General features: G+C 41.3%; 2 protein-coding genes across 2 annotated transcripts; one reads left to right on the top strand and one right to left on the bottom strand.

Annotated features, from left to right (window-relative positions):
• Window positions 1-2,620: 2,620 nt before the first annotated feature.
• Window positions 2,621-10,641, bottom strand: spint1a (serine peptidase inhibitor, Kunitz type 1 a). Its single transcript, XM_062397385.1, has 10 exons — window positions 9,780-10,641; window positions 9,098-9,255; window positions 8,861-9,002; window positions 6,576-6,743; window positions 5,865-5,912; window positions 5,341-5,472; window positions 5,177-5,227; window positions 4,881-5,051; window positions 3,910-3,969; window positions 2,621-3,635 (listed from the first exon to the last, which is right to left on the bottom strand). The coding sequence occupies exons 1-10, from the start codon at window positions 10,189-10,191 to the stop codon at window positions 3,451-3,453; spliced, it is 1,527 nt and encodes a 508-aa protein (XP_062253369.1). The 5' UTR covers window positions 10,192-10,641; the 3' UTR covers window positions 2,621-3,450.
• A 1,030-nt stretch (window positions 10,642-11,671) lies between these two features.
• ppp1r14d (protein phosphatase 1 regulatory inhibitor subunit 14D) lies at window positions 11,672-19,514 on the top strand. Its single transcript, XM_062397388.1, has 4 exons — window positions 11,672-13,313; window positions 18,726-18,806; window positions 19,171-19,203; window positions 19,293-19,514. The coding sequence occupies exons 1-4, from the start codon at window positions 13,134-13,136 to the stop codon at window positions 19,359-19,361; spliced, it is 363 nt and encodes a 120-aa protein (XP_062253372.1). The 5' UTR covers window positions 11,672-13,133; the 3' UTR covers window positions 19,362-19,514.
• Window positions 19,515-21,004: the final 1,490 nt, after the last annotated feature.

Here is a 21,004-nt window from a genome sequence, read left to right as displayed (position 1 = left end):
ATTCATTAATGGTTCTTTTATTCCCTGTATTATATTGTTGATACTGTTATCTTGGAGTAAGCTCGTACGAGAATTTCCTTTGGGATTGATAAGGTCTTATCTTATCTTATCTGGTCTGGTCTCGTCTTGTCTTCTATAATGATAATAGTAATTATCTATATTGTTTTATTGCTGAGCCCTGTTGTGGCTCATCTGGAGTGGAAATGACAAAGAATACTAAATATAGATAAAAATCTTTATTGGGTTCTTTTATTACTTTACATTCGGTCTAATGATAACACCAGTTAAATAATGATCGTTGTTGGTATACGATGTATTAAGTTTCATTTACAATTACATTATGATTATTATGATTATTATTATTATTAAATTATCAGCAGAGTAGTAGTCCAGTAAAAAAAGTCAACTTTACGAAGAGTAAATGAAGGCAACAAAGGAGCGCCTGTTTTTTGACAGGCCAGTGTCATTTCAGGGAAAGACAGATGTGTTCCCACATCCTAACATCTGGATCACACTGCTTGGCCTTTTACTCCAGTATAGTTTCACAAGCAAACAGAGAGAAGCTGATTATTTTTCACCATAAAAGTATCTTTCCATGTGTGTGTGAACCAATGACAGGCCTGTGAAAGGACATAACAAACTCTCACCCTGACAATTACATTTATGAGGGTCGGCTCGGCAGAATGGTGGAGCTCACAATGGTGGGCTTCAGTGAATCAATTGGTGGGTGATAATTTATATGCGGCTGATTAGAGAGAGAGGGGCGCCTTTGCTTTGGGGATCTTTGCCCTCCTCCTGGGGATCCTCCCCATGAGGCCTGTGTTTAGTGAAGCAATGTGCTGCATGACTTCAGTCGGTGACCACAATGTGGAAATGGACATTTAATTGTTCTTCTGAGGCAGATAGGACTGAACATGCTCCAGTAAAATGTGCAAATGAGGTGTCTAGGTGATTATATATCTATATATATATACATTTAAATAAAAGATTAAAAGAACAAAAAATTATGAATAAGACAAAGATTTTATAATGGACGAAATTAAGTTTAAATATTTGTAGGTAATTTGAAGTGGCTGCTAAGGCAGAAGATTTGAACATCTAACGAGCCAATATCGTCATCTGCTGGTGTAAACATGGTAATGCATGTGCCCTGTGTGTGGGTGGCGTCTTCTTGCCAGTGAAACTCCAATGTTAATGTTAAAAGAAAACACATATATTCATGTTTCAATTGATTAAAAAGCAAATAAATAAATTTTCAAACAAATAATTAAATATCAGTATCTGCACAGTCAACACTTTTAATAGGGAAGTGGTGATAAAAGTTGGCAACAGGATTACAATGTTTTTCTGCTGCTTGACCACACGGTCACAGGGGCTGTGAAATTCAAGTTTTAAAATGTGTTACTTTAGCTGTTTCCTTGAATGAGCTCAACATGGGCCCTCAGACCTTGTTACTGTGTTGTTAGAGGCCACAGTTGAACCTGCAGCTGCAGTTTAGTCTAAATCCAGCTGCTGATTCCTGTAGAGGTCATCCACAGGCAAGCAGTCATAATAATCCAACTACTTTACTTTTGTTACTTGTAGTTTTGATGCTAATTTTGCTAATAAATTAGGCTAGTTCCTTTTATTAGCTTGTTGTGCAAGACTAGAGGGTGTATATAGGCTGCTGGAAAAGCTACACTTGAAATTCCTGAGGTGTAGCTTCCAATAACAAAAAACAACCTGTACTTATGAGGAGCTTGGATAATAGCTGTGTGTTACTGTAAATAAAAAAGGGAACTGTGGTCTGAGGGAGGCTGACGATGAGCAAAAAAAAACTTCTCTGTCTCGGCCTCACACAAACTGAGAAAACATCAGCGGTTTGAAACTAGACATGCTGAGCAGAGACTCACGGATCAGTTCATGTATCAAGTTTGTGTGCACATAATTACAAACCGGATATTTGTGCTTTGGTTAGAAGTATTAAAATCCCAGAGGTCACAGGAGAAAGGGTATCAGAGTGGCTGTCTTTTATTTGTCTGGGAGATAAGTGCAATTTGTTTGAGCTTAAGAAGAAAACAGCTAGACTAAGTCCTGTTTAAACTAATTACTTCTTAAAATACATGAAAAACCTTTGTGAGGCCACAAAAACAAACCGTATGATTTATATAGGTAAGTAATAAGTGGGTCGCCACTAACCAGATGGTGGTAGTTAGACCCCAGGCACCTCCAGTCTGCATACTGAAGTGCTCTTAGGCAAGATACTGAAGCTCCAAATTGCTCCAGACAGCTGTGCCAACAGTGTACTATAGAAAAGGTATGTGTGTGACTGTGAATTGTACTTTATTTGTACAGCACTTTTCTATACAAGTAATAAAATGCCTTACAACCAACAATATGAAACTCACAAACAAACAGAGTAAAAATAATAATTATAAAGATTATAAAATCCAATAGAAATCATATGAGAAAAGCTTTTTTTTTATGAAAATATATCCTAAATGAGATAAAACAGGTAAAAATCTATTTAGTTGAAGCAGCAACAGCAATGAAGCTGAAAGTGTGTGAAGAACTGCAGAAGTTATCAATCACACTTAGCTGAATTACAACTTAAAACGTCCAGGAAGAAATGACTCTCCAGTACATTTTGAGTTATATTTTTAATTAGTATAAACATCACAATGCTGCTTACGTCGCAGAGAATCAAATCAGGTCATATGTACAAACATTTGATAAAATGTTGAATAATCAACAGGAAGGCTGCTTTCTGAATGTTTCTATTCGAGTTCAGTTTATTCTAAAAAACACAAAAAATACAACAAAAATAATCTTCTGAAGTAAAATATCACTTTCTCAAAACTCTACGATTATGTACAACATTATGAATGAACTCTATTTGTAATCCAGTGTAACAGTGATGAAACCAGCAAAATTGAGAAGGTGGCGTGGCAGGACCTCAGTATATTGGAGGGATTAACGTTTGACATTATAAATTCAGAAAAACGCAAAATAATCTGGTCTTTTACTTTAGAGTAACAGACCAGCACAGACCTGCTGACAGTTCAGGCATGAAAACTGACTATTTTATAAAAGAGGGTTTTTTCTGGAAACTATCAGATCATATCATAGAAGTGACAGAACATTAAACTCAGAACCTATGGATGGTCTGTATAATAATCTAACTCCACACTAATGAAAATCCTTTAACCTGAGTACACACAGTTTCCCACAACTCACTCCAACAGGTCCCTGCATTAAATACAAGCTAAATGTCAAATCATAAGACGTCACATTTCATCACTGACGACACTCTGGCTCCGGTGGACATCACCCTTAAAAAAAAAAAACATCCATTATATGGACGAAATAAAAACAGACCCCCTCCAGTATTCAAACCTAATCGTGTTGTCTCCTCTGTCAGTCTGAGTGTCATTCAGCACCGGGACGAGGGTCAAAAGTGAGGGCTGAGGGTCAGATGGGCTTGGTGGTGGAGTTGTAGACCAGACGCTCTCGGTCTATTGAGGTGACCGGGGCGGTGTTGACGGGCACGCGGTGGTGCTGTACTGACTTCTTCTTCCCCTTTACGAGGCAGTACACCAGTAGGCCTAGAAGGAAGACGATAGCCAGACCCAGGACGGCAGCTATTGCAATGACAGCTGTGGAATGAAAGAGAGTGCATCTTTGAAATGGGTAAAACCAAAGCAGATCACTACATCAAATTCTGCTATGACCAACTCCATGGACTGGAAAACTGCGCTGGAATTGGAATGAAACTTGGATGACATTATTGAACAGCTTGTACCCACTAGAGGTCAAACACCTGGTGGAGCAGATCGATTTTAGGTCGACTTTTTAGGTTGACATTTAACTATTAAAGCTTATTTAACTAACAAAGGTGTAGAATATAAAAAAAAAAGGAAGGTGCTATACCTGTATCGCTCTCAAACACCTGCTTTTCAAACGCCCCCTTTCTTGCGAATACGTCCTGTTCTGAAAGAGAAGGACAAAATATATTTTCAGGAGTTTTTCGCAGAACACCACATGTTTAAAAAAAAAAAGCATTGAAAGAATTCATTCAACTGCACTCGGCTGTGGAGGGAAATTCAATCATCAATAACGTCTAATTGTTTGGGCCACTTCGGAGCAACAGAAACAAGCCAATATGGTTAACTTGTTCAGGTGCAGATTTCTGCGTTCAGAAGTCGTGGTCAATATTCAATTGAACTCAAGTCCAGCATTCACCCTTTGGCTCCCTTTTGTTCTCCACCAACTGGTGAGGGGATTATCAGGGTCAGCTATGAGCTTAAAGTTCACCAGTGTGTTGTAAACTTTGTCTTGTTGTTCCAAAATACATCAGGGATAAAACCAGTGACAGTGAAGCAAATGTGTGAGTCATGGAAATTAAACCGGTTCCTATAATCTCAATAGAGCTACAAGCAACTCCATTCCCATTGCATGTATTAATATGATCCATTATGAATAGGGCCTGTAAAAATAAGGATTAAAGCAGCTTTATGTATTAATAAATCACTGCATTTGCACAGGCTCAGAAGGTAAAACTACTTTTTCCCATGCTTTTCCCCATTCAAAAACTTTGTATATCAGTTTTGTTTCTGTGTCTGAATATTTTTTTTCCCCCCCAGACATTATTCGGAGTTCATGTCTCAAACGGCTTAAGTGAGCTCCTCTTAAACTGTTGAACAATAAAAATTGGAGAAATAACTTGAGGTTGTAGGAAATGTTTGAATCAATGAAAGGAAAAAAAAAATTTTAAAGTAAAGGGGAAATTTGACAGTTGGAGAGGATCGGGAGAAAGATGCCATTGAGGAAACTCTTGGTGGAATAGGATTTTAACTTACCAGGATACAATATGGGGGTAAAATACCTTAATATCAACCCACCTGTAACACCACGGCAAACTCTCTTGCAGTCTTCCTGAGTGTCAAATCTGTTCTCAGTCCCCTGGCAGCCGCCGTAGTTGAAGCGGAAGCATTCCTGCTTGATGGGGTTAAAGTACCACTTAGTGAGACTGTCCCTGCAGCTGCCTGTGTGGGGAGGCTCCGTGCAGCGCACTGTCAACGACAATAAAATGAACCGGTAGGGTGAGATTGTATGCAGCGCTAACAGCTAACAGGAGCCTCTTTATTTATTTTTCTAATTTTAAGAAAGAAATTAAAAAGTGAAATGTTCAAATCACCTTTTTGCTCATCCACTGGAATCTGGAGCAGGACCTGAAACTTGGTGTCCACTAGAAGCACACAGGACGCATTGAGAGTTAAAATCAGTCCCTTATTATTTCTACATTTCTAATTTCACGAGTCTGTATTAAGATAAAGCCTAGTTTGTAAAGTCGCTGCTCACAGTCTTCGCACTTCAGCTCGTCTGAGCCGTCGCTGCATTGTGGTGTTTTGTCACACTCGAGGCCTGGATCCAAGCAGCAGCCGTTGGAACAGGTGAATTGCTCCCGGGAGCAGGGAGAACCGCATGTTTCTCCTGTGGCACACAAACACAGCAGGAAATGTCACTGGCACTGCACCAGAGTCGTCCCTTTGGACTGGCAACAATCAATATTCAATCAAAGCAAGGCGCATTTAAACATTTCATCTCTTCACTTAAACTGCATAAAAGAGCATGCCTGCACATGTTTCTTTGTCATTCCCTCTACAGAATGCTCTTCAAATGTTGTATGATTGTTGGACCTTCCTTTCAAGGAACAAAGCATACTTAAAAAACTATAGTTCCGAAATCTATATTTTTCAGACGCCTCACCAGGTGAAATATCCATCACAGACCCGATGATAAGCCTCATTAGCAACAGAGATTTTCAACATTTGCTTTCTTCTGGTTTAAAAACGATGAAGAGACAAATATCTGAACTCACGTACCCTTAGGTGCGGGAATTGGTAAACCTCTACCAGTTTTGGCAGTTTTCTCTGAAAGATAAAACAAAAATTAGATTAAAATTCAATGATTAAAAAAAATGACATGTTGACACCATAAAAAAACAATAAGACTAATGTTAAGTTGTCATTTTGTTATAAATAAATATATATGAATACAAGTTTATATTAAAATAATGTATATTTAAATTTTAAAATATGTATTATTAAAATATAGTACAATTCCAAACTGTTTTGTTGTTTAGACTAGCTTTCCATTTCCCCCCATGTTTCCATCTTAATCTGGGGGTCCTGTCCTGTAAGGTGATTTTGTTTTTGGTTAAATAAGCAAGTCGCTTACTAAAAATAAATATGACAATTTATTGATTATCATTTCCTAAGCTTTTTTAAATGTGCTCGAACAAGGAAGAATTGTGAGTTGTGCATGGTCGCTGAACATATAATTGGTGCCAGAATGAGCCCTGATTTAGAAAAACCCTAGATCCGCCACCTTAAAGCTATGCTACGCTAACCATCTCATGGTTGTAACATTACATTCGATTTTACATGCATAATGGAGCTGACGTTTTTCTTTTGCATACTGCTTCCCCGAGAGAGCTAAATGGGCTGAAAGCAGTACTTCACCTGTTCCCATTTTCACAAATCATCACATTCTATTGCAACAAACAAAAGCCAGATAACTAAAGATATAGATACCTGAGCCATGGCAGGCTTTGCTGCACTCATCCATGGACAAATAGTTGTTGAGATTCTCCCTGCAGCCTCCGAAGATAAAGGACTCACACTTCTCCGAGGCGGCATTGTAATGCCATCGGGTGAAAGCACCACGGCATGGTCCCATCTTCTTTGGGGCCATACATTGCACTGGTAAGACACAGAATCAAGGATCAGAAATGCTGCTTGTGCTTCCTGGAAATCTGCAAAAATACTTGTTGACACAGCAGAATTATGCAAAAAACTGCTCCACCGATGGCGGATCCAGTCATTTTTTTATTTACTTTCTTTTACATTGTGACAAAAAGGGTGTTTTGCAGAATTTAGTTGATTCTTGTAGAATAGATCCTAGAGAAAATTATAAGCCCCGTTAAGGGGAGTGATAGTTATGAGTGTATGCAATGTGTGTACAAAGTGAAAATCCAAAATGAAAAAAGCTGGATCTAAATAATTTAAATGGGGTTTTATAAGGGGCCTCTGTGAGGTAATCCTTTTACGAGGGTGTATCTCTAATTTATTCTATTGATATCCATGTAAACACGTCTAATTGTTTTCATGACCTTGGCTCAGTTATTGATGAAAAACAACCTCAGCCTAGTGAAATGTAAAATCTTCCCAACACTAACTATTTGCTCCGTTGTGTTAATCTTACGCTAAAAGTTATAAGCTAACTAGTATTCCTCAGAAAAGCACTAAAATACAAATGCAGTATGCATCAGATATCCTCACTGGACACTTAACAATGCACCACAAATCCAAAACTCCAGTCTAAGTTATGTCTCATATCCGACACCAGCTTCACTGAGAACGTATTTTGTCTCAACTTCCTATTCTTTGTGTCTGTCTCACGAGTTAGCAGACACATCATTATCAATGTGGTTTTCCTGTATAGACAAATGCAACTGAGAACAAATAATAGGCGATTCAGCACAGAGGTTATAGAGGTACAATATGTACTGTTGATTGTCTGTATATGTGGCTGGTGATTCATGTTTTACACATGTCACAAGGCAACACAACTACTGGAAGCTGCTCTTTTCATCACCAAGTTCTCACACGCACTGTCATTTATGAATGAGTTTATTCAAACCGGTAATTATTGTGGAGTTAATGTGGCAGCGCCGCTCACAGCCGTGCTCACGCATGAAGTACATTCCTAACTCCAATAAGGACAAAGGCTGTTAATCGGTAACTGAAACACCGAGACCTTAGAGGTCTTTCATTGTTACTCCCTCAACCAGAAACCAACAGATACAAACTTGAGCTTACGAAAGTGCTTTCAAAAAGGGGGAAACTTTAAGACTTTCAATCACGTCTAATCAATACTGACGCGGATCCCCATGTGACAGGAGTTTTCTTGTTTGTGTAACTCAGGCTGAAACCAGACGAACAGGTTTTGTGGGATGGGGGGCGGAGAGAGTGGGACTGCAGCAGGGTAGAAGTGAGAAGAGAGAGAGAGAAAAAAGAACCGCCACCCGTTGACTCAAGCTTTGCTTTCTGTAGAAACTGCAAATATAAAACGTGCCTACCTTCGCTGCGGATTTGTGGGTCGTGTGAGCAAGGGAAGTGAAACCGCAGGGATGTATGAAATAAAAAAAAACGCTCTTCTATGAAAAAGACCTACTTAGTTCTGTAGCTCAGCTGTTTTGTTTTTTTCTGTCAACAAAAGTCAGATCTGGTTCAATCTTCTTATATAACAATCTGTTATCGCTCCATCATCTTCCTTTGCCGTTGCGACATTCAGGCAGTAGGAATTAGGCGGACGTGCCTTGACAGGTTTGATGACAACTACTATGGAACAGCTCATGTGACAAAAACGCCAAACAATTCCAGGTAAACTGATGTGGTTTGTTTCCTTTCCAGCTAAATCCTCTTGAGGTAATGTATAGAGAGTTTGAAATAACACAGAAATTTCTATTTTAAACATTAAGGAGAACATAAGGATTTTACAGCGTTTAAAAAAAAATAATCTAAGAAACACATGGAATTATTATGTTTTGCCTATGGCCCAACACTATCATGAGGTGACTCAGGTGACTCATGTTAAATAGTGAAACTCTTCTGTCACATACTTAACTTTGAGTCTATATTTGCAGAGAAACTAACGAAACGACAGCAGCCAACTCTGATATGAGATTTGATCTACACGCTGGGATTTGCATGGGTGTTCAGAGCTCGTTCGAAACACATCACTCATGTCCTGGTCAACAAGAGGGAAGCATGAATGAATATGTTCAGATGATATTTCTATCAGCTGAGATACTCACGCTCAGACTGCTCGGGAGTCAGGACCAGAACAGTGACCTTCACCGAGTCGGATTGGCCAGTAGTGTCCGTGACGGTCAGCTGGAACTTGTAAACCCCAGATGTCAGATTGGACACGATGATCTGGTCATCAAAGCTGGTTTGCTACGAGGAATCAAAGAGGACAGTGATGCAGAATTGCATCTTTTCCAAACTGGACTGTAGAAAGTCTGGCCTTGCACTGCGGTCCCGTCACTCACCTCAAAGACTGCGTAAGGATACGGAGTCAGCATTTGCCATTTGAAAGACTCAATCCCGTTGTCATCTTTGCTCTGAATGCCATTCAGTGTCACACTGTCCTGAGGTTGCACCACTTGGTCCAGGCCTCCGTTGGCCACTGGTGGACGGTCGGAGTCATCTGGGGGGACAAAACTGGATCAGCGTACATCACATATAGACAACCTCTAAGATAACTTACAAACAATGAGGAGTTATTTGCGAACACAAGGTAGCAGCACAGGAAGAGGCACAGGTGGACACAGAAACCTGAACCACTACACCAGGGGCCCTGGCGTGTGTGAACATGCTGAAATGAAGGCTGTTTCCCTAAGTCTGTGGCCTGGGGAAGAAAATGCTTAAACAAAGACCATGGAAAGACAGGGAAACTGATTATTAGAAGACACTGGTAACAATGAGAAAGGATCTGAGCCACTATGATTAAATTAAGTGCTATGCCCACACGGTCCTTAGGAAAACTTTAACTTAACATTATACATAACTGATATACCAGTGTCAAATCTTCACCTTTAACACATGTTTCTTTTGAAAGGAACGATTATAATAGAAACCCCAATGATTCAAAAGGCTCCCTCCTGACAAACTGTGACATGCATCAATGTGGAGCTGTCTGGAAGTGTAGCCTGGAACAGTGTGGATTCTTACTTGGAGTGTTATCTAGTTCCAGGTAGCTGTCGTACAAGGTCTCCAGGATGTAGTTGGTGTACCCCTTCTTCCTGACGAAGCGGCAGGCGTACTTCTTCTTGTAGAGGCAGTCAAACAGAAAGCAGGAGTTCACCTTACCTTCCTCGGCTGCCCGCTGCATGAAGGCGACGTTGCACCTCGGTTCTTTGCAGCAGGCGCTCACACAGTCCCTGGATCTGTCCAGCTTCGGCGACGAGAGGAACGTGGCTCCGGTTTTCACGGACTCGTCTGTGTCGAGGACGAAATCCTCTCGTCCGCCCTTGAAATTGGCCAAACACTCGTCTCCGGACTGCTGCGCCCCGGCGAAGCGCAGCAGCAGCGCGGAGAGCAGGAGCGCGCAGGCTCCCAGGGGTCCGGTGGGCCCCGGAACCATTGTGGAAATAGTCCTGTCTGTGTTTACCACGCACGCAAAGAGCACCTGGAGCAGCAGTGGAGTCAGGTGAGGTTTAACAAAAACACTACCGCTTGATGTTAATCGACTTCTCCGTGGAGTGTTTAGGCCGCAAACGAAAGAAAAAAAAAACACGTCTCCTCCTCTCGACCAACAACCTTCAAGTAAGTCTGAGGTGAAACCGACTTCCTGAGCTGCACCCCGAGGTGATCGCAGAGTCCGTCCACAACGAGCTGATCCTCAACGACCCTGAAACTGGGCCAGGACGATCCGCCGCTTTGATGTCGACAAAAAACCCTAAACCACCCACGACATCGGCCCAGGTGACTCACCTGAGAGATACAGGAAGTGAAATTCCACTCCTGACATGCCACTCCCTGATTATACTGAGACTGGCTGAGGTTTCACAGTCCGCAGCTTTGTGAGTGAGCGTCAAAGTGTTAAAACCACTGTCTATGGTTAAAACACGGACATGCTCACATAAATACAGTCATGAAGTTTCATGGGGGAAGTCCTCTATTTACTTAATCATATTTCCCCTATTTCTGTCATGAAAAGTAGCATATTCAATAAGCACAATGTAGAATAATATAATGAGAAAACAAAAAATGTACAGCTACTAGGAATAAAATACAAAGCTTTTAGCCAGAGGAATAGTGGAAAACATATTAAGATTGATACATGCGATTTAATTATGTACTCAAGTGTAAATAAAATAAAAATAATCACTTTGGTATTCCAGATAGATTCCAAGTACAAATTATTACATTATAAGAAATCTTTAATTTACTTACTTTCAAGCAAATAGCACCAACATTCTCTATAAAGACAATGGTGCATATGAAACACTATGATAATGAGGTAAAAAAAAACAAACTTATTTGAACAGAGTTCTGACACACAGGCAAAACCAAGTAAAGGTAAAAGGGCAGCATAAGTACTGGTGGGAACTCGAATTACCTGTAATCAGACAACATTGTAAGTTAGTTATTGCTGTTGTGTTAATGAGGCAAAAATACCCACACAAAACTACATTTATCTTGCTCGTTTAAACTACTATTTATCATTTGCTATCTTTAATCCAGAAGGTGGCAGTATAATCCCACCGACAGGCAAGGAAGAATCTTCGGGGGTGAACAAAGTATGACTCATACTTTCGCATAAGGAAAGTATGTGCTTTATAGTATATGTATGGTGAGCTATAGGATCATTAACACAAATGATCACTCAGATTCTAAGAAACACAATGTTGTTGTGACAGGAAGTGGAACTGAGTTGGTTAAGTAATCAGATTGCACTCTTGACGTCACACATGTAACGATCACCAACCTGGGGAGAGGCAGGAAGTGGTGGCTCTGATGAAATCCTGATAATTTGCTGTTCTTATTTAGAGTGAATCATATTTCCGGACAAAATTAGTGAGGTTATGATGTCTTTGGGGGAAATGAGATAAGTAACCGGATAATGAAATCTTCACTCAACACTGAACACAAACCATCAGACGTCTAACTCATCCTCGGCATTTGGTTTCCATTCCTCTTTCCTTGGAATGAGTCACCCAGCCAGGTCTGAGGTTGAGAAGGCCCAGTGCACGGCTCCAGTCCACGTCCCACGGTTTAGACAAGCCGCCGTTTGCCGAACCAAGTAACCCCCGGACGAGATGAATGAATTTGTTTGCCCGGAAAGGTGAGCTGCAGGAGCCACTCAATAATTCAGCGTTTGTAACAGACGGTGCATCAGTGGGTGAACACGCGCAGCTACGGCTGATTGAGTGAGTCCCTGCCAAAACAAAAAAGCTGAACCCCATCATTCATATCGTAATGGGATCTGTGGAAACTCTGCGGCCTGTTGTCTCCGCTGTCTCACCTGTGAGAAAGAATTGGCACTGGGATGCAGAACTAAGAATATCTGACCTTGGGTTATGTGCCACTGTTGATGTTTGACTTCACAAACGGCTTCTGGACGTTAAATCTACTTTTTAAACAGCCACAAAAAGTGCTCTCCTAGTCATCCATTATGGATGGGTGCTTAACGGAGGACGCCAATTTGACTTCAAGGCTTATTAAACGTACACCCGATAATGGCTGTTATGAAAGGACGCGGTGGCTATCGCACGATAGGAGCCCTGGCTCACCTGTCAGGGGGACCCAGGCATTGTTGGAAGTGTTTGCGGAACACAAGAGCCCTCAGCATATCGAACCCTGTTGAGTCTGTCAGCAGATAAAAACATTTGAACTGAGTAAAAAATATATGGCTGGGGGGTTGGTATGCAGAGGTTTCTGATGATAGATATGTCTTCAGATCATATGACTGGGGGGGATAAGAAGAAAAAGACTAATGCACTTATAATCATTTTGATTTTATTCGGGCATACTGGCATATCTCCAGCCCGAGTTATTACCATATCTAATTGCAGAGGGAACCCTCCTACCCTTCAACCACTTTTTATTGCTGCAATTGACCTACGCTCTCCCACCTGCAATAAGGAGGAGAGCAAAGCCTGCACACACCCTGAAAGTGTATGTGCACACACACACACATGCATCCAAAAACTGTCTCGCCCAGAGCCATATCTCATTACCATCCTCCTGATAGTGCAGCCAGTGGGTGTTGCAAGAGGAGGAGGGAAAGAGAGCAAGAGAGAGAGAGAGAGAGAGAGAGAAAGGAGGAGGAGGAGGACAGGCAGAGAACCAGAGCGAGCGTTAGAGAGAGGGACAACACTCAGCAACACAAAAGGAGATCCGCATGGGAACAGCCGCTCACTGGAAAAGAAGAGGCACAGGAGATATAGAGGCAGACTAGAGGAGCAGGTGTGCAAGACATACGTGCCAGAGCCTGAGTATCTGTAAGTGTGTGGGTGTGTGTGTGGGTGTGTGTGTTTGTGTGTGCGCACGTGTGTGTGCTCTCCCGAGGCCGTGGCAGCCATGGCATCAGAGGCCAGCGCCCAGTCCAGGGTGATGTTCCAGGCTAAGGACAAAACAGAGGAGCCGGCTCACCGCAAGCTGGGCAAGCTGACGGTCAAGTACAACCGCAAGGACCTGCAGAGGCGGCTGGATATTGAGGAGTGGATCGACGGACAGCTGCACCTGCTGTTTGACTGCGAGGTAGGGTGGTTCACTGTGGTGGGTGCCTGAGGAGGCGAGGTGCAGGGTGCGTGGGAGGCAGTGAACTGCTCAGAGATGCCTGTGGTGGGCCATCCATCATGGGTGAGAGATCACAGCGACCTAGAGGAGGAGTGGGTGGGAGGCGAGTGGCTGCTCTGTCGCGGCCGCAGTCTTTGGCTCAGAAGCCCTCATGTGTCATCATCCCATCAGATGTTGTTTTCCCACACTGATGAGATAAGACTTGCCAAGATATAATGGCTAATTACAGTCATTTGAAAGCCTGTTGCAACCCTAATGACTCAGCTCTTACGTCACTTTATACACCGGGTGGCAATATGGTTGTACACAGCGTGAATAAATGTAATTTACATTCTAGGATCTGTAGAAAATGAAACAAGAACCAGGACATTTTCACTGTAACTTTGTGATATTGTAATAAAGAGGTGTTAGAGAAAGACAGAAAAACTGATATTTCATGTTTCAATGCAGATTATAAGTAGTTTTATAATGTTTTAATACTGTGTGTGTGTGTGTGTGTGTGTGTATACTTGTACATCTTTGTGAGGGCCATTTTGAGCTCAGAACCATTAGAGCAATGACATTTAAACATTAAGTCTTGTTTTTAGGTTTAGGACTAGAATTAGGGTTTAGGTTAGATTGTGTGCGTGTGTGTGTGTGTGTGTTTGTGCGTGTGTGCGTGCGTGCATGTCCTTTCTCTGTTTGCAGACATAAAAGTTACTATACTTAATTGAAAAAATATACACTTAAATACACATAATAATATACTTTGATAGTGTCCTATGTATTGAGGATGGTTTTTGATGACAGTGATTATCAGAGAACTTGACTGTAAGTGAACATATATGCTTTACGATAGGGTGTTGTATTAACACAGTACATGTATGAACACAAGAGTCATGACATGGAAACGTGCTCATTATTACTATAGTGATCTTATTTAATGGCCTTATCACACACATGGTTGGGTTTGTTACATATTTAAGGGGTTACAGCGAGACGTAAGCCGTCTCCCACACACGGCTCAACTCTTCTGTAGAGTGGGACCCAATCCAGTTATGTCAGAGGCTCCGTATTGATTCGCTTGGCATTCTCTGAGGGGAAACCATGGCAACAGATGTCTCCTCGCCCACGTGAGGCAGCGGCGGTGCGCACAGAGGAATTGGCGGTGTCTGCCGAGGAGCACTAGGCTTCCTAATGACGCGGCAGATCGGATGACAGCGCCGCCTCCGGTTCATGACGGAGACGACAAGAGTCAGAGTGTCTCTCGGTTGTGTCTCAAACCAAACGGAGAGGAACCTGTTTCATGGTCTGCAGCCACCACAATGTCTGGTTCCCTCTTTCACTGCACACTTGCCTTTTGAAAAAATGGTGTGTAGTGTGCTGATGCTGCAGAGAGGGCATGCATGGACATTCATCTGACTGTGGTGATAGCTCAAAGATTATTTTTTTTTATATTGTGCACACTATTTGTTTTACAATTGTAATTCATGCCTGTGAGGGATAGAGAAGGGAGGAGTAAATTAAATGATTGGGAACCAGGACATGAAGATAACAAAAGCGGATCTGATGTCTTTTTCTGATTATTCTTTTGATCTTGAACCAAAAAAGTGTTATTAGGCCACATTTATAGCCTTTCATGCTCTGACTCTGAGACATAAGTATTAATGTGCAGCACATGCACAGCGCAGACAAAGTGAAAGTGCATGTACAATCTACAAGACTTGATATTTGCATTAGTCACTTGTGTGGAATCAGTCTTGTCCATGTGCACTGGCCACTGTAATGAATTTTGCATCGGCTCAGGGCAAGTATACTCTGTGTCTTCCGCATGGAAGCATTTATCAGTCCCTGGTGTCACCGCCTGAATTATTAAACTCCATCTCCAATTCATACAAGTGCTGCCTCGGTCTGGAGCGGCCGTCCTCTTTGCAAACTTCACACGCTGTGAGAAATGTGTGAAAAACTGTTCTCAATATACGTATAAATGGTGAGCAACATTTAGGCCTGTGTGTGAGGAGTAACTCAGAGCCTGGATCAGTGTTTCCATACTCAACATTTACAGTGAATGCCTATTTTATGGAAATATTTGAAGAAACTTATACGATTAAATTAACTCAAGTTATAGTGTAACCGCAGCATTGTTCTGAGTTTGAGTTTTTAGAATTTGTCCAATACTTTCTAGAATCCTCTTTTGCCTGTTGACACTTTCCCATGTCATAGTGTACAGATAATGAATATTATGATGTCGTAGCAGCTCGTGCCTCAGGCAGGAAAAGGGAAGGCTACGATAAGTCCAACACAGCTCGGCATCTTCTCAAAATAGCAACACTTCCTGGGCATGGCTTCCTTTACATTGCAAATAACACAGATCCAACCTGCACGTGATGTTGATGTTTTGTTGATGAAAGGTCAGTGGATTAATGTGTATACGTAGAGAATAGATCTGTAAACCAAAGCCTTTATTGCTTCACATTTCTTGAAATAGCGTGAATTTGATTATTTTTATCTGTTAAGCCAGTTAGTTTACCTTAACTTAGCATAAACACTGTAAATGGTGGGGAACTGCTAGCCTGGTTATATCAAAATATATCTCCAAAGCTATTAAGCTTAGGGTGCGTTAAGACATTCACTGTTCTCTGGAGATCCTCTGGAGCAATATATGTATGTGTGAACACAAATGTTCAAGTGAGAGCTTCTTGAGTTTCTGCAGAGATTCTCTCTCTGGCCTCCCTGGTATTAAGTCTGCAGAAAGTCTGAGGGAGCTGATGTGAGAAAACAGCAGGAGATTCCCTGTAGAATTCGGGAGCTAGAGGGGGTGGTGGTGACGCGTCTAACACACGGCAGACCAAAAAAACTAACATGATTCACAGGGGGGCATGAATATAAATATTCAGTTCCACAGTTTCGCAGCACTACAAGGCAGATTTGACTGATCTGTCTTTGGGCAATTTTCGTAAACGATGAAGTTCCCTTGATAAAGTGTTTCTCCAGTGCAACAAGACAAAGTAGAATAAATGAAAGATGTCAGGGAGTTGTGTAGAAAATAAATTTAAATGATCACACTACCACTGTGAGTGCAGATAATCACTCCTCACATGATAATAAGGAAGTATTCCTGAATTATAAATTGCAGCAGAGGTTATCTTATCTCGACTAAGTCCAACTGCTTATTATTTAGACTGCATCTGCACTGCTGTCTGAAACAGAGAAGCTCTGCGAACCACTTTGATATTCATGGATTCCAATATAAGTGCCAACATTCATTTTAGCTTCAGTCTGCTGCTTTTAACTTCAAAAAGTGCTGCTGAGACACTTTTGCCCAGAGGCCTCATTAAAATGCTATTTTCCTCTGACAATGAGGGTAAATCTCAACAAGCTGAGGATTTTGACTGCGTACATTATGAAACAGTAACTAGTGCCGTGCTAGTGGAAACGTCTCTCATTGATATTCAGTGGTGCTCTGCATGGACCTGCAGTCACAGAGTGGGTTTAAGAGCAAAGTAGATGAAGGCGCCGCCTTGTATATTTTGAAGTTTATCAATTTTTTACACTTAGAGCTCATGTAGTATTGGATTTATTCTAAAGGCCTACTTGCTAGACAAGGAGCCCTATATAAGTCTGAATATCAGCCAAAAGGGAAGTGAACAGCACCACCATATGCATCAAATGAGAGCAGTTATTTATATATTTATTGATATGTACTGCCAAGAAAATACATAGTTTGTAAATAAATCTGCATTTTTTCCAGTTAAGTATAAATGGCGGCCAAGAATCATCCTACAAATGCTGATGTCTTATAAATAGCTTTCAGATATCTATAGGTTGGTTTAATTCATTTAAAAAAAATTGGTTTCAGGATATTCTGTTCTATTCTACTCTATTATTCTATTCTATTCTATTTATTATACTATTTTTCGTCACACTTCTTGTGTCTTACTCTATTATTATGTATTTTGTGTGTTTGTTGTGTGTGTTTTCTCTTGTCATTGTTTCATTGAGCTCTCCAAGACACATTCCAATCAGATCAGGAGATATGGCAATAAAGTAGTAAATCTTGAATCAAGCTGCAGGTTCTATACTAAGAAATCACAGCATTACTGCTAAAATGATACATAGGCAATGCATCGTAGCTGCAACTGGCAAAGAGGCGGGTAGATTAGAATATTCTGCACTTTATCAAGCACACAAAACCATACAAGTATAGTGCTGTATCTCACCACAGCCCAACAAATCGGAGGTGGTAAAGCAAAACCCACACAGAGCAGAAATGCACAGCATGGAGTGAAAAAAGAGACAAAGAGCCCTGTATGCATCCCACAGACATCAGCAGAATCACATGGGGTCCACTCTGGCAGCGTGTATCAGTTAGAGAGGACACAGGGGACTCTGAAGGTGGGTCCATCTTATTCCGCCACTCAGCACTCCAACATTGATTAGTTCTCTCCTCATCCAGAAAGCTGCTCCATCCCCAGCAGCCATGAAAACTCCCCAACCGGATAATATTCCTCTTAAAAAGTGGCAACGCTTGACAAATAGGAGTGTGCTTGTGCTGACTCCCGATATCTTCAGGATTTGTACAGTGAGCACTCCTCATTCCCTCTGAAAATGTAGTTTATAGGTGTGGATAAGAGCGAGCGACATGAAGTGATTACTTTGGTACATTAGCTTTTTATAACTTGGGACACTGAGCCCTCTTATTTTTAACAATCTTTACACAAGGTTACACAATCTTTGAGACGGAAACACAGATGACTATATCTAAGTCAATGCTACCCATGGGTTTGTTTTTTATTTCCCAACCAATCTGTGATTAAAATATTCTTAGTAAAACGTTTGAAAAGGAAATACACTGTCTTTGATGTCCAAGCTACAGTGTAAATGCCAGCAGGATAAACCATCAATGAAATGTGGCATGTGGCAAACACGTCTCCAGGTGCCCTTTTGCCTTCGCGCCTCAGCGCTCTTCAGCTTGACTCATCATCATCAATCAAATCATTGGTATTTGCAATTCTTCTGGAAGAAAACTGCATTTATTCCTGCAATACAACCTTCAGTAATAACACACACTGAGGTGATAAAAGTAAGGATTTGACCCTTTTTAGATGTGACATCCCAAATGGTTATATGCCGCTGTGCAGCAGAGAAATCCCTGTCATGTCACATTACATCCCGGATCGCTTCTTTCACTTTCTTTTCCTTCTCAGTGACTCTGCTCAGTAGGTCTTACCACCATGGGTGAATGGATGCCAAGAGGCCCACTTAATACAGCCTAATTTGCAAGAGCTTTTGACGCATTCATAAAGGCAGGCATGAACATTAAAGTTAAAGAGGATTATTGAGGAATATTCTGTTGAACTTATTTCTCTCTTATATTTACCTCTGCTCTCACAGGAGGAGGAGATCCCGGAGTTAGAGATCGACATAGATGAGCTCCTGGAGCTGACAGATGAAGGCCAGAGAACCCGGCTGCAGGTAAGACTGTGTGAGGGCAAGTTGACCTAACATATTTATATATTCAGTTATTTACTACCGAGGCTACTTAATGGAACTGGCAAAGTCCAGCAAACAACTGACAAAGTCCAGGGGCGAATCCAGGGCTGGGGCCAAGGGGGCAGATGCCCTAGCTAAAATCTGATTTGCCACCGTCTTGTCAGTAGTCTTGCTTTTATTAACTAGTCACTCTCTATCAATAATACAATTTGAAAAAAAAGTTTTCAGTGACACTTGGGCGAACACCCGACTATTCACTATGTGGGGTAATAGCGTAACCCTTGACCCTTGCTGGAATCCCCTGTCCAGCGTTGTGTGTGTGAGCTTGTTCTTTTTTTTTTGTTAGGAGCTGTTGCAGGAATGCGGGAAGCCAAAAGAGGTGAGACCAGAAACATGCACGACTTATATGAAATAAAAATAATCATTCAACTGAACTAAAGAAATATATTTTCTGTGTCCTCTTCACAGGAATTTATCAACGGCCTGCTCTACAGGATAAAGGGTCTACGTAAAATGTCAGGTCCCTTGAAGAAATAATTTTAGGTCAAATAAATGATAGAGACAGTGCGGGGCTTCTTTAGCTTCCCATCGACCGAGGAGGTTAACTGTTGGGACGCCAGTACTTGCAGTTCACATTGTGGGAACTCTTCCCGGGTCGGTATCAGTCTGACACAAGAGCAGCTGGGTTTTGAATAGATTTTCTTTATTATTATTATTTCACTTTCATGTATGGACTGCTAAAACATTTTGTTTCCCATTAACCAATAATGCACATGAGATAAAAAGCTGTTATGCCTATTACTCAGACAGACTGGGCTTTTTTTGTGTAAGACTGTACATTTTCATTTGCCTATTTATGTACATAAATATTTTTGTTCTGATGACAGTGTTGTAAGTTAAAATAAAAATTGGAACATTTTCAAGACAAGGCTGTTGATGAATTGTCAAGAGGGTTAAGTGTGATTCCACAAGCACAGGCGATCATATGACTGGGCAACAGGTATCAGAAATTATTCATCCTCCTTATACAAATAAATATTGACATGTCCATAACACCAAGCAGTTTAAAAAAACATTTAAATATACTGTTACTGCTCTAAAACACTTCAGAGGAGGATAATGTCGTACAGTCCTGACTTTCAGACGGTATTCCCAGAAAACATGGGTTTGTTGTGCTTTCAGCGGTGATGGAGACAAAGGGGACGTTGACATGTCAAGTCCAGGAGTAAACACAGTGCAATCAGCAGCAGGAGGGTCCATTAAGTATGCGTCCATTATCCTCCTCATCCATTTCCTGTCTGTGGTGCGTGCATGACAAGGCCAGAAAAAAAAGGCAAACACAGTAACGGCCTCGTTGCAAACCTTAATGGAGACAAGCCCCCAGAGGAGAGTGTAATTATGGTTTCTCCTCAGCTAGACAGTAATGCATAGTGATGAAACTGCACTCTGGCCGTCTCCCTGACACACACACAGGGTCTCTGGGCTGAGTGGCTCCATTATAGTAATTTGCTATGTCCGACCCCCATTTCCACTTTTGCTTCTCTGACCTCCATACTGTAATATCCTACACATCTGACAAAACCTGCCAGACGGAGACGCTCTTGTCTTGTAATGATAACTTTAATCCCAAAAAAGATGCTTCAATGTTAAAAATAAAACTGCTTCCCCTCCGAGGAGTGACAGCGCTCTACACTTGTGTTTCCCTCCTAATGAAATTACTAACAAAGGACAAGAAGGGGCGATACTCATGTCAGACTCACAGCCAAACATAGATTACAAGAGTGACTGCAGTGCCTGCCAAAAAGATAACAAAGCCCTCAGTAATCCTATTATACCGACTCCTCTATGCGTCTTCAGTCTAGAGCTGACAGTAGGTCTGGGACAGTCCATCATTCCAGATGAGCTCATGACGTGTCTGGCTCCTCGCTCTGTGATGTCAATTACAAAAAAATTATGATAAAATGTGCAAAGAGAGACTTAGATGAGCCTTTGTTGCGTTTAAGAAGTGGCACAAGTGACAGAAAAAAGCTAAAGCTTCTTATTAAGTTGGACAGGGTGAGAACTTTTCTGAGTGCAGAAGCTGAATAGTTTGTTTTTTTTTAAATACAAACACTGTCTACCAGCATCTGTAAGGTTAATTACCTCTATTCTTATACATTACAGAAAATTAAGAGCTATCT

This window comes from Platichthys flesus, chromosome 10, assembly GCF_949316205.1.
Source record: "Platichthys flesus chromosome 10, fPlaFle2.1, whole genome shotgun sequence".
NCBI lineage: Eukaryota > Metazoa > Chordata > Actinopteri > Pleuronectiformes > Pleuronectidae > Platichthys > Platichthys flesus.
This window is presented reverse-complemented; position numbering and strand designations above follow the sequence as displayed.

Coding starts and splice junctions, on each gene's coding strand:
- spint1a (XM_062397385.1), bottom strand. CDS start 10,191: ATGGTTCCGGGGCCCACCGGACCCCTGGGAGCCTGCGCGCTCCTGCTC. Junction 6,744..8,860: donor GACTCCCGAGCAGTCTGAGC/GTGAGTATCTCA, acceptor GTGTCTTACCAG/TGCAATGTATGGCCCCAAAG. Junction 5,913..6,575: donor CAAAGCCTGCCATGGCTCAG/GTATCTATATCT, acceptor TTTATCTTTCAG/AGAAAACTGCCAAAACTGGT.
- ppp1r14d (XM_062397388.1), top strand. CDS start 13,134: ATGGCATCAGAGGCCAGCGCCCAGTCCAGGGTGATGTTCCAGGCTAAG. Junction 18,807..19,170: donor GCCAGAGAACCCGGCTGCAG/GTAAGACTGTGT, acceptor TTTTTTTGTTAG/GAGCTGTTGCAGGAATGCGG. Junction 19,204..19,292: donor AATGCGGGAAGCCAAAAGAG/GTGAGACCAGAA, acceptor TCCTCTTCACAG/GAATTTATCAACGGCCTGCT.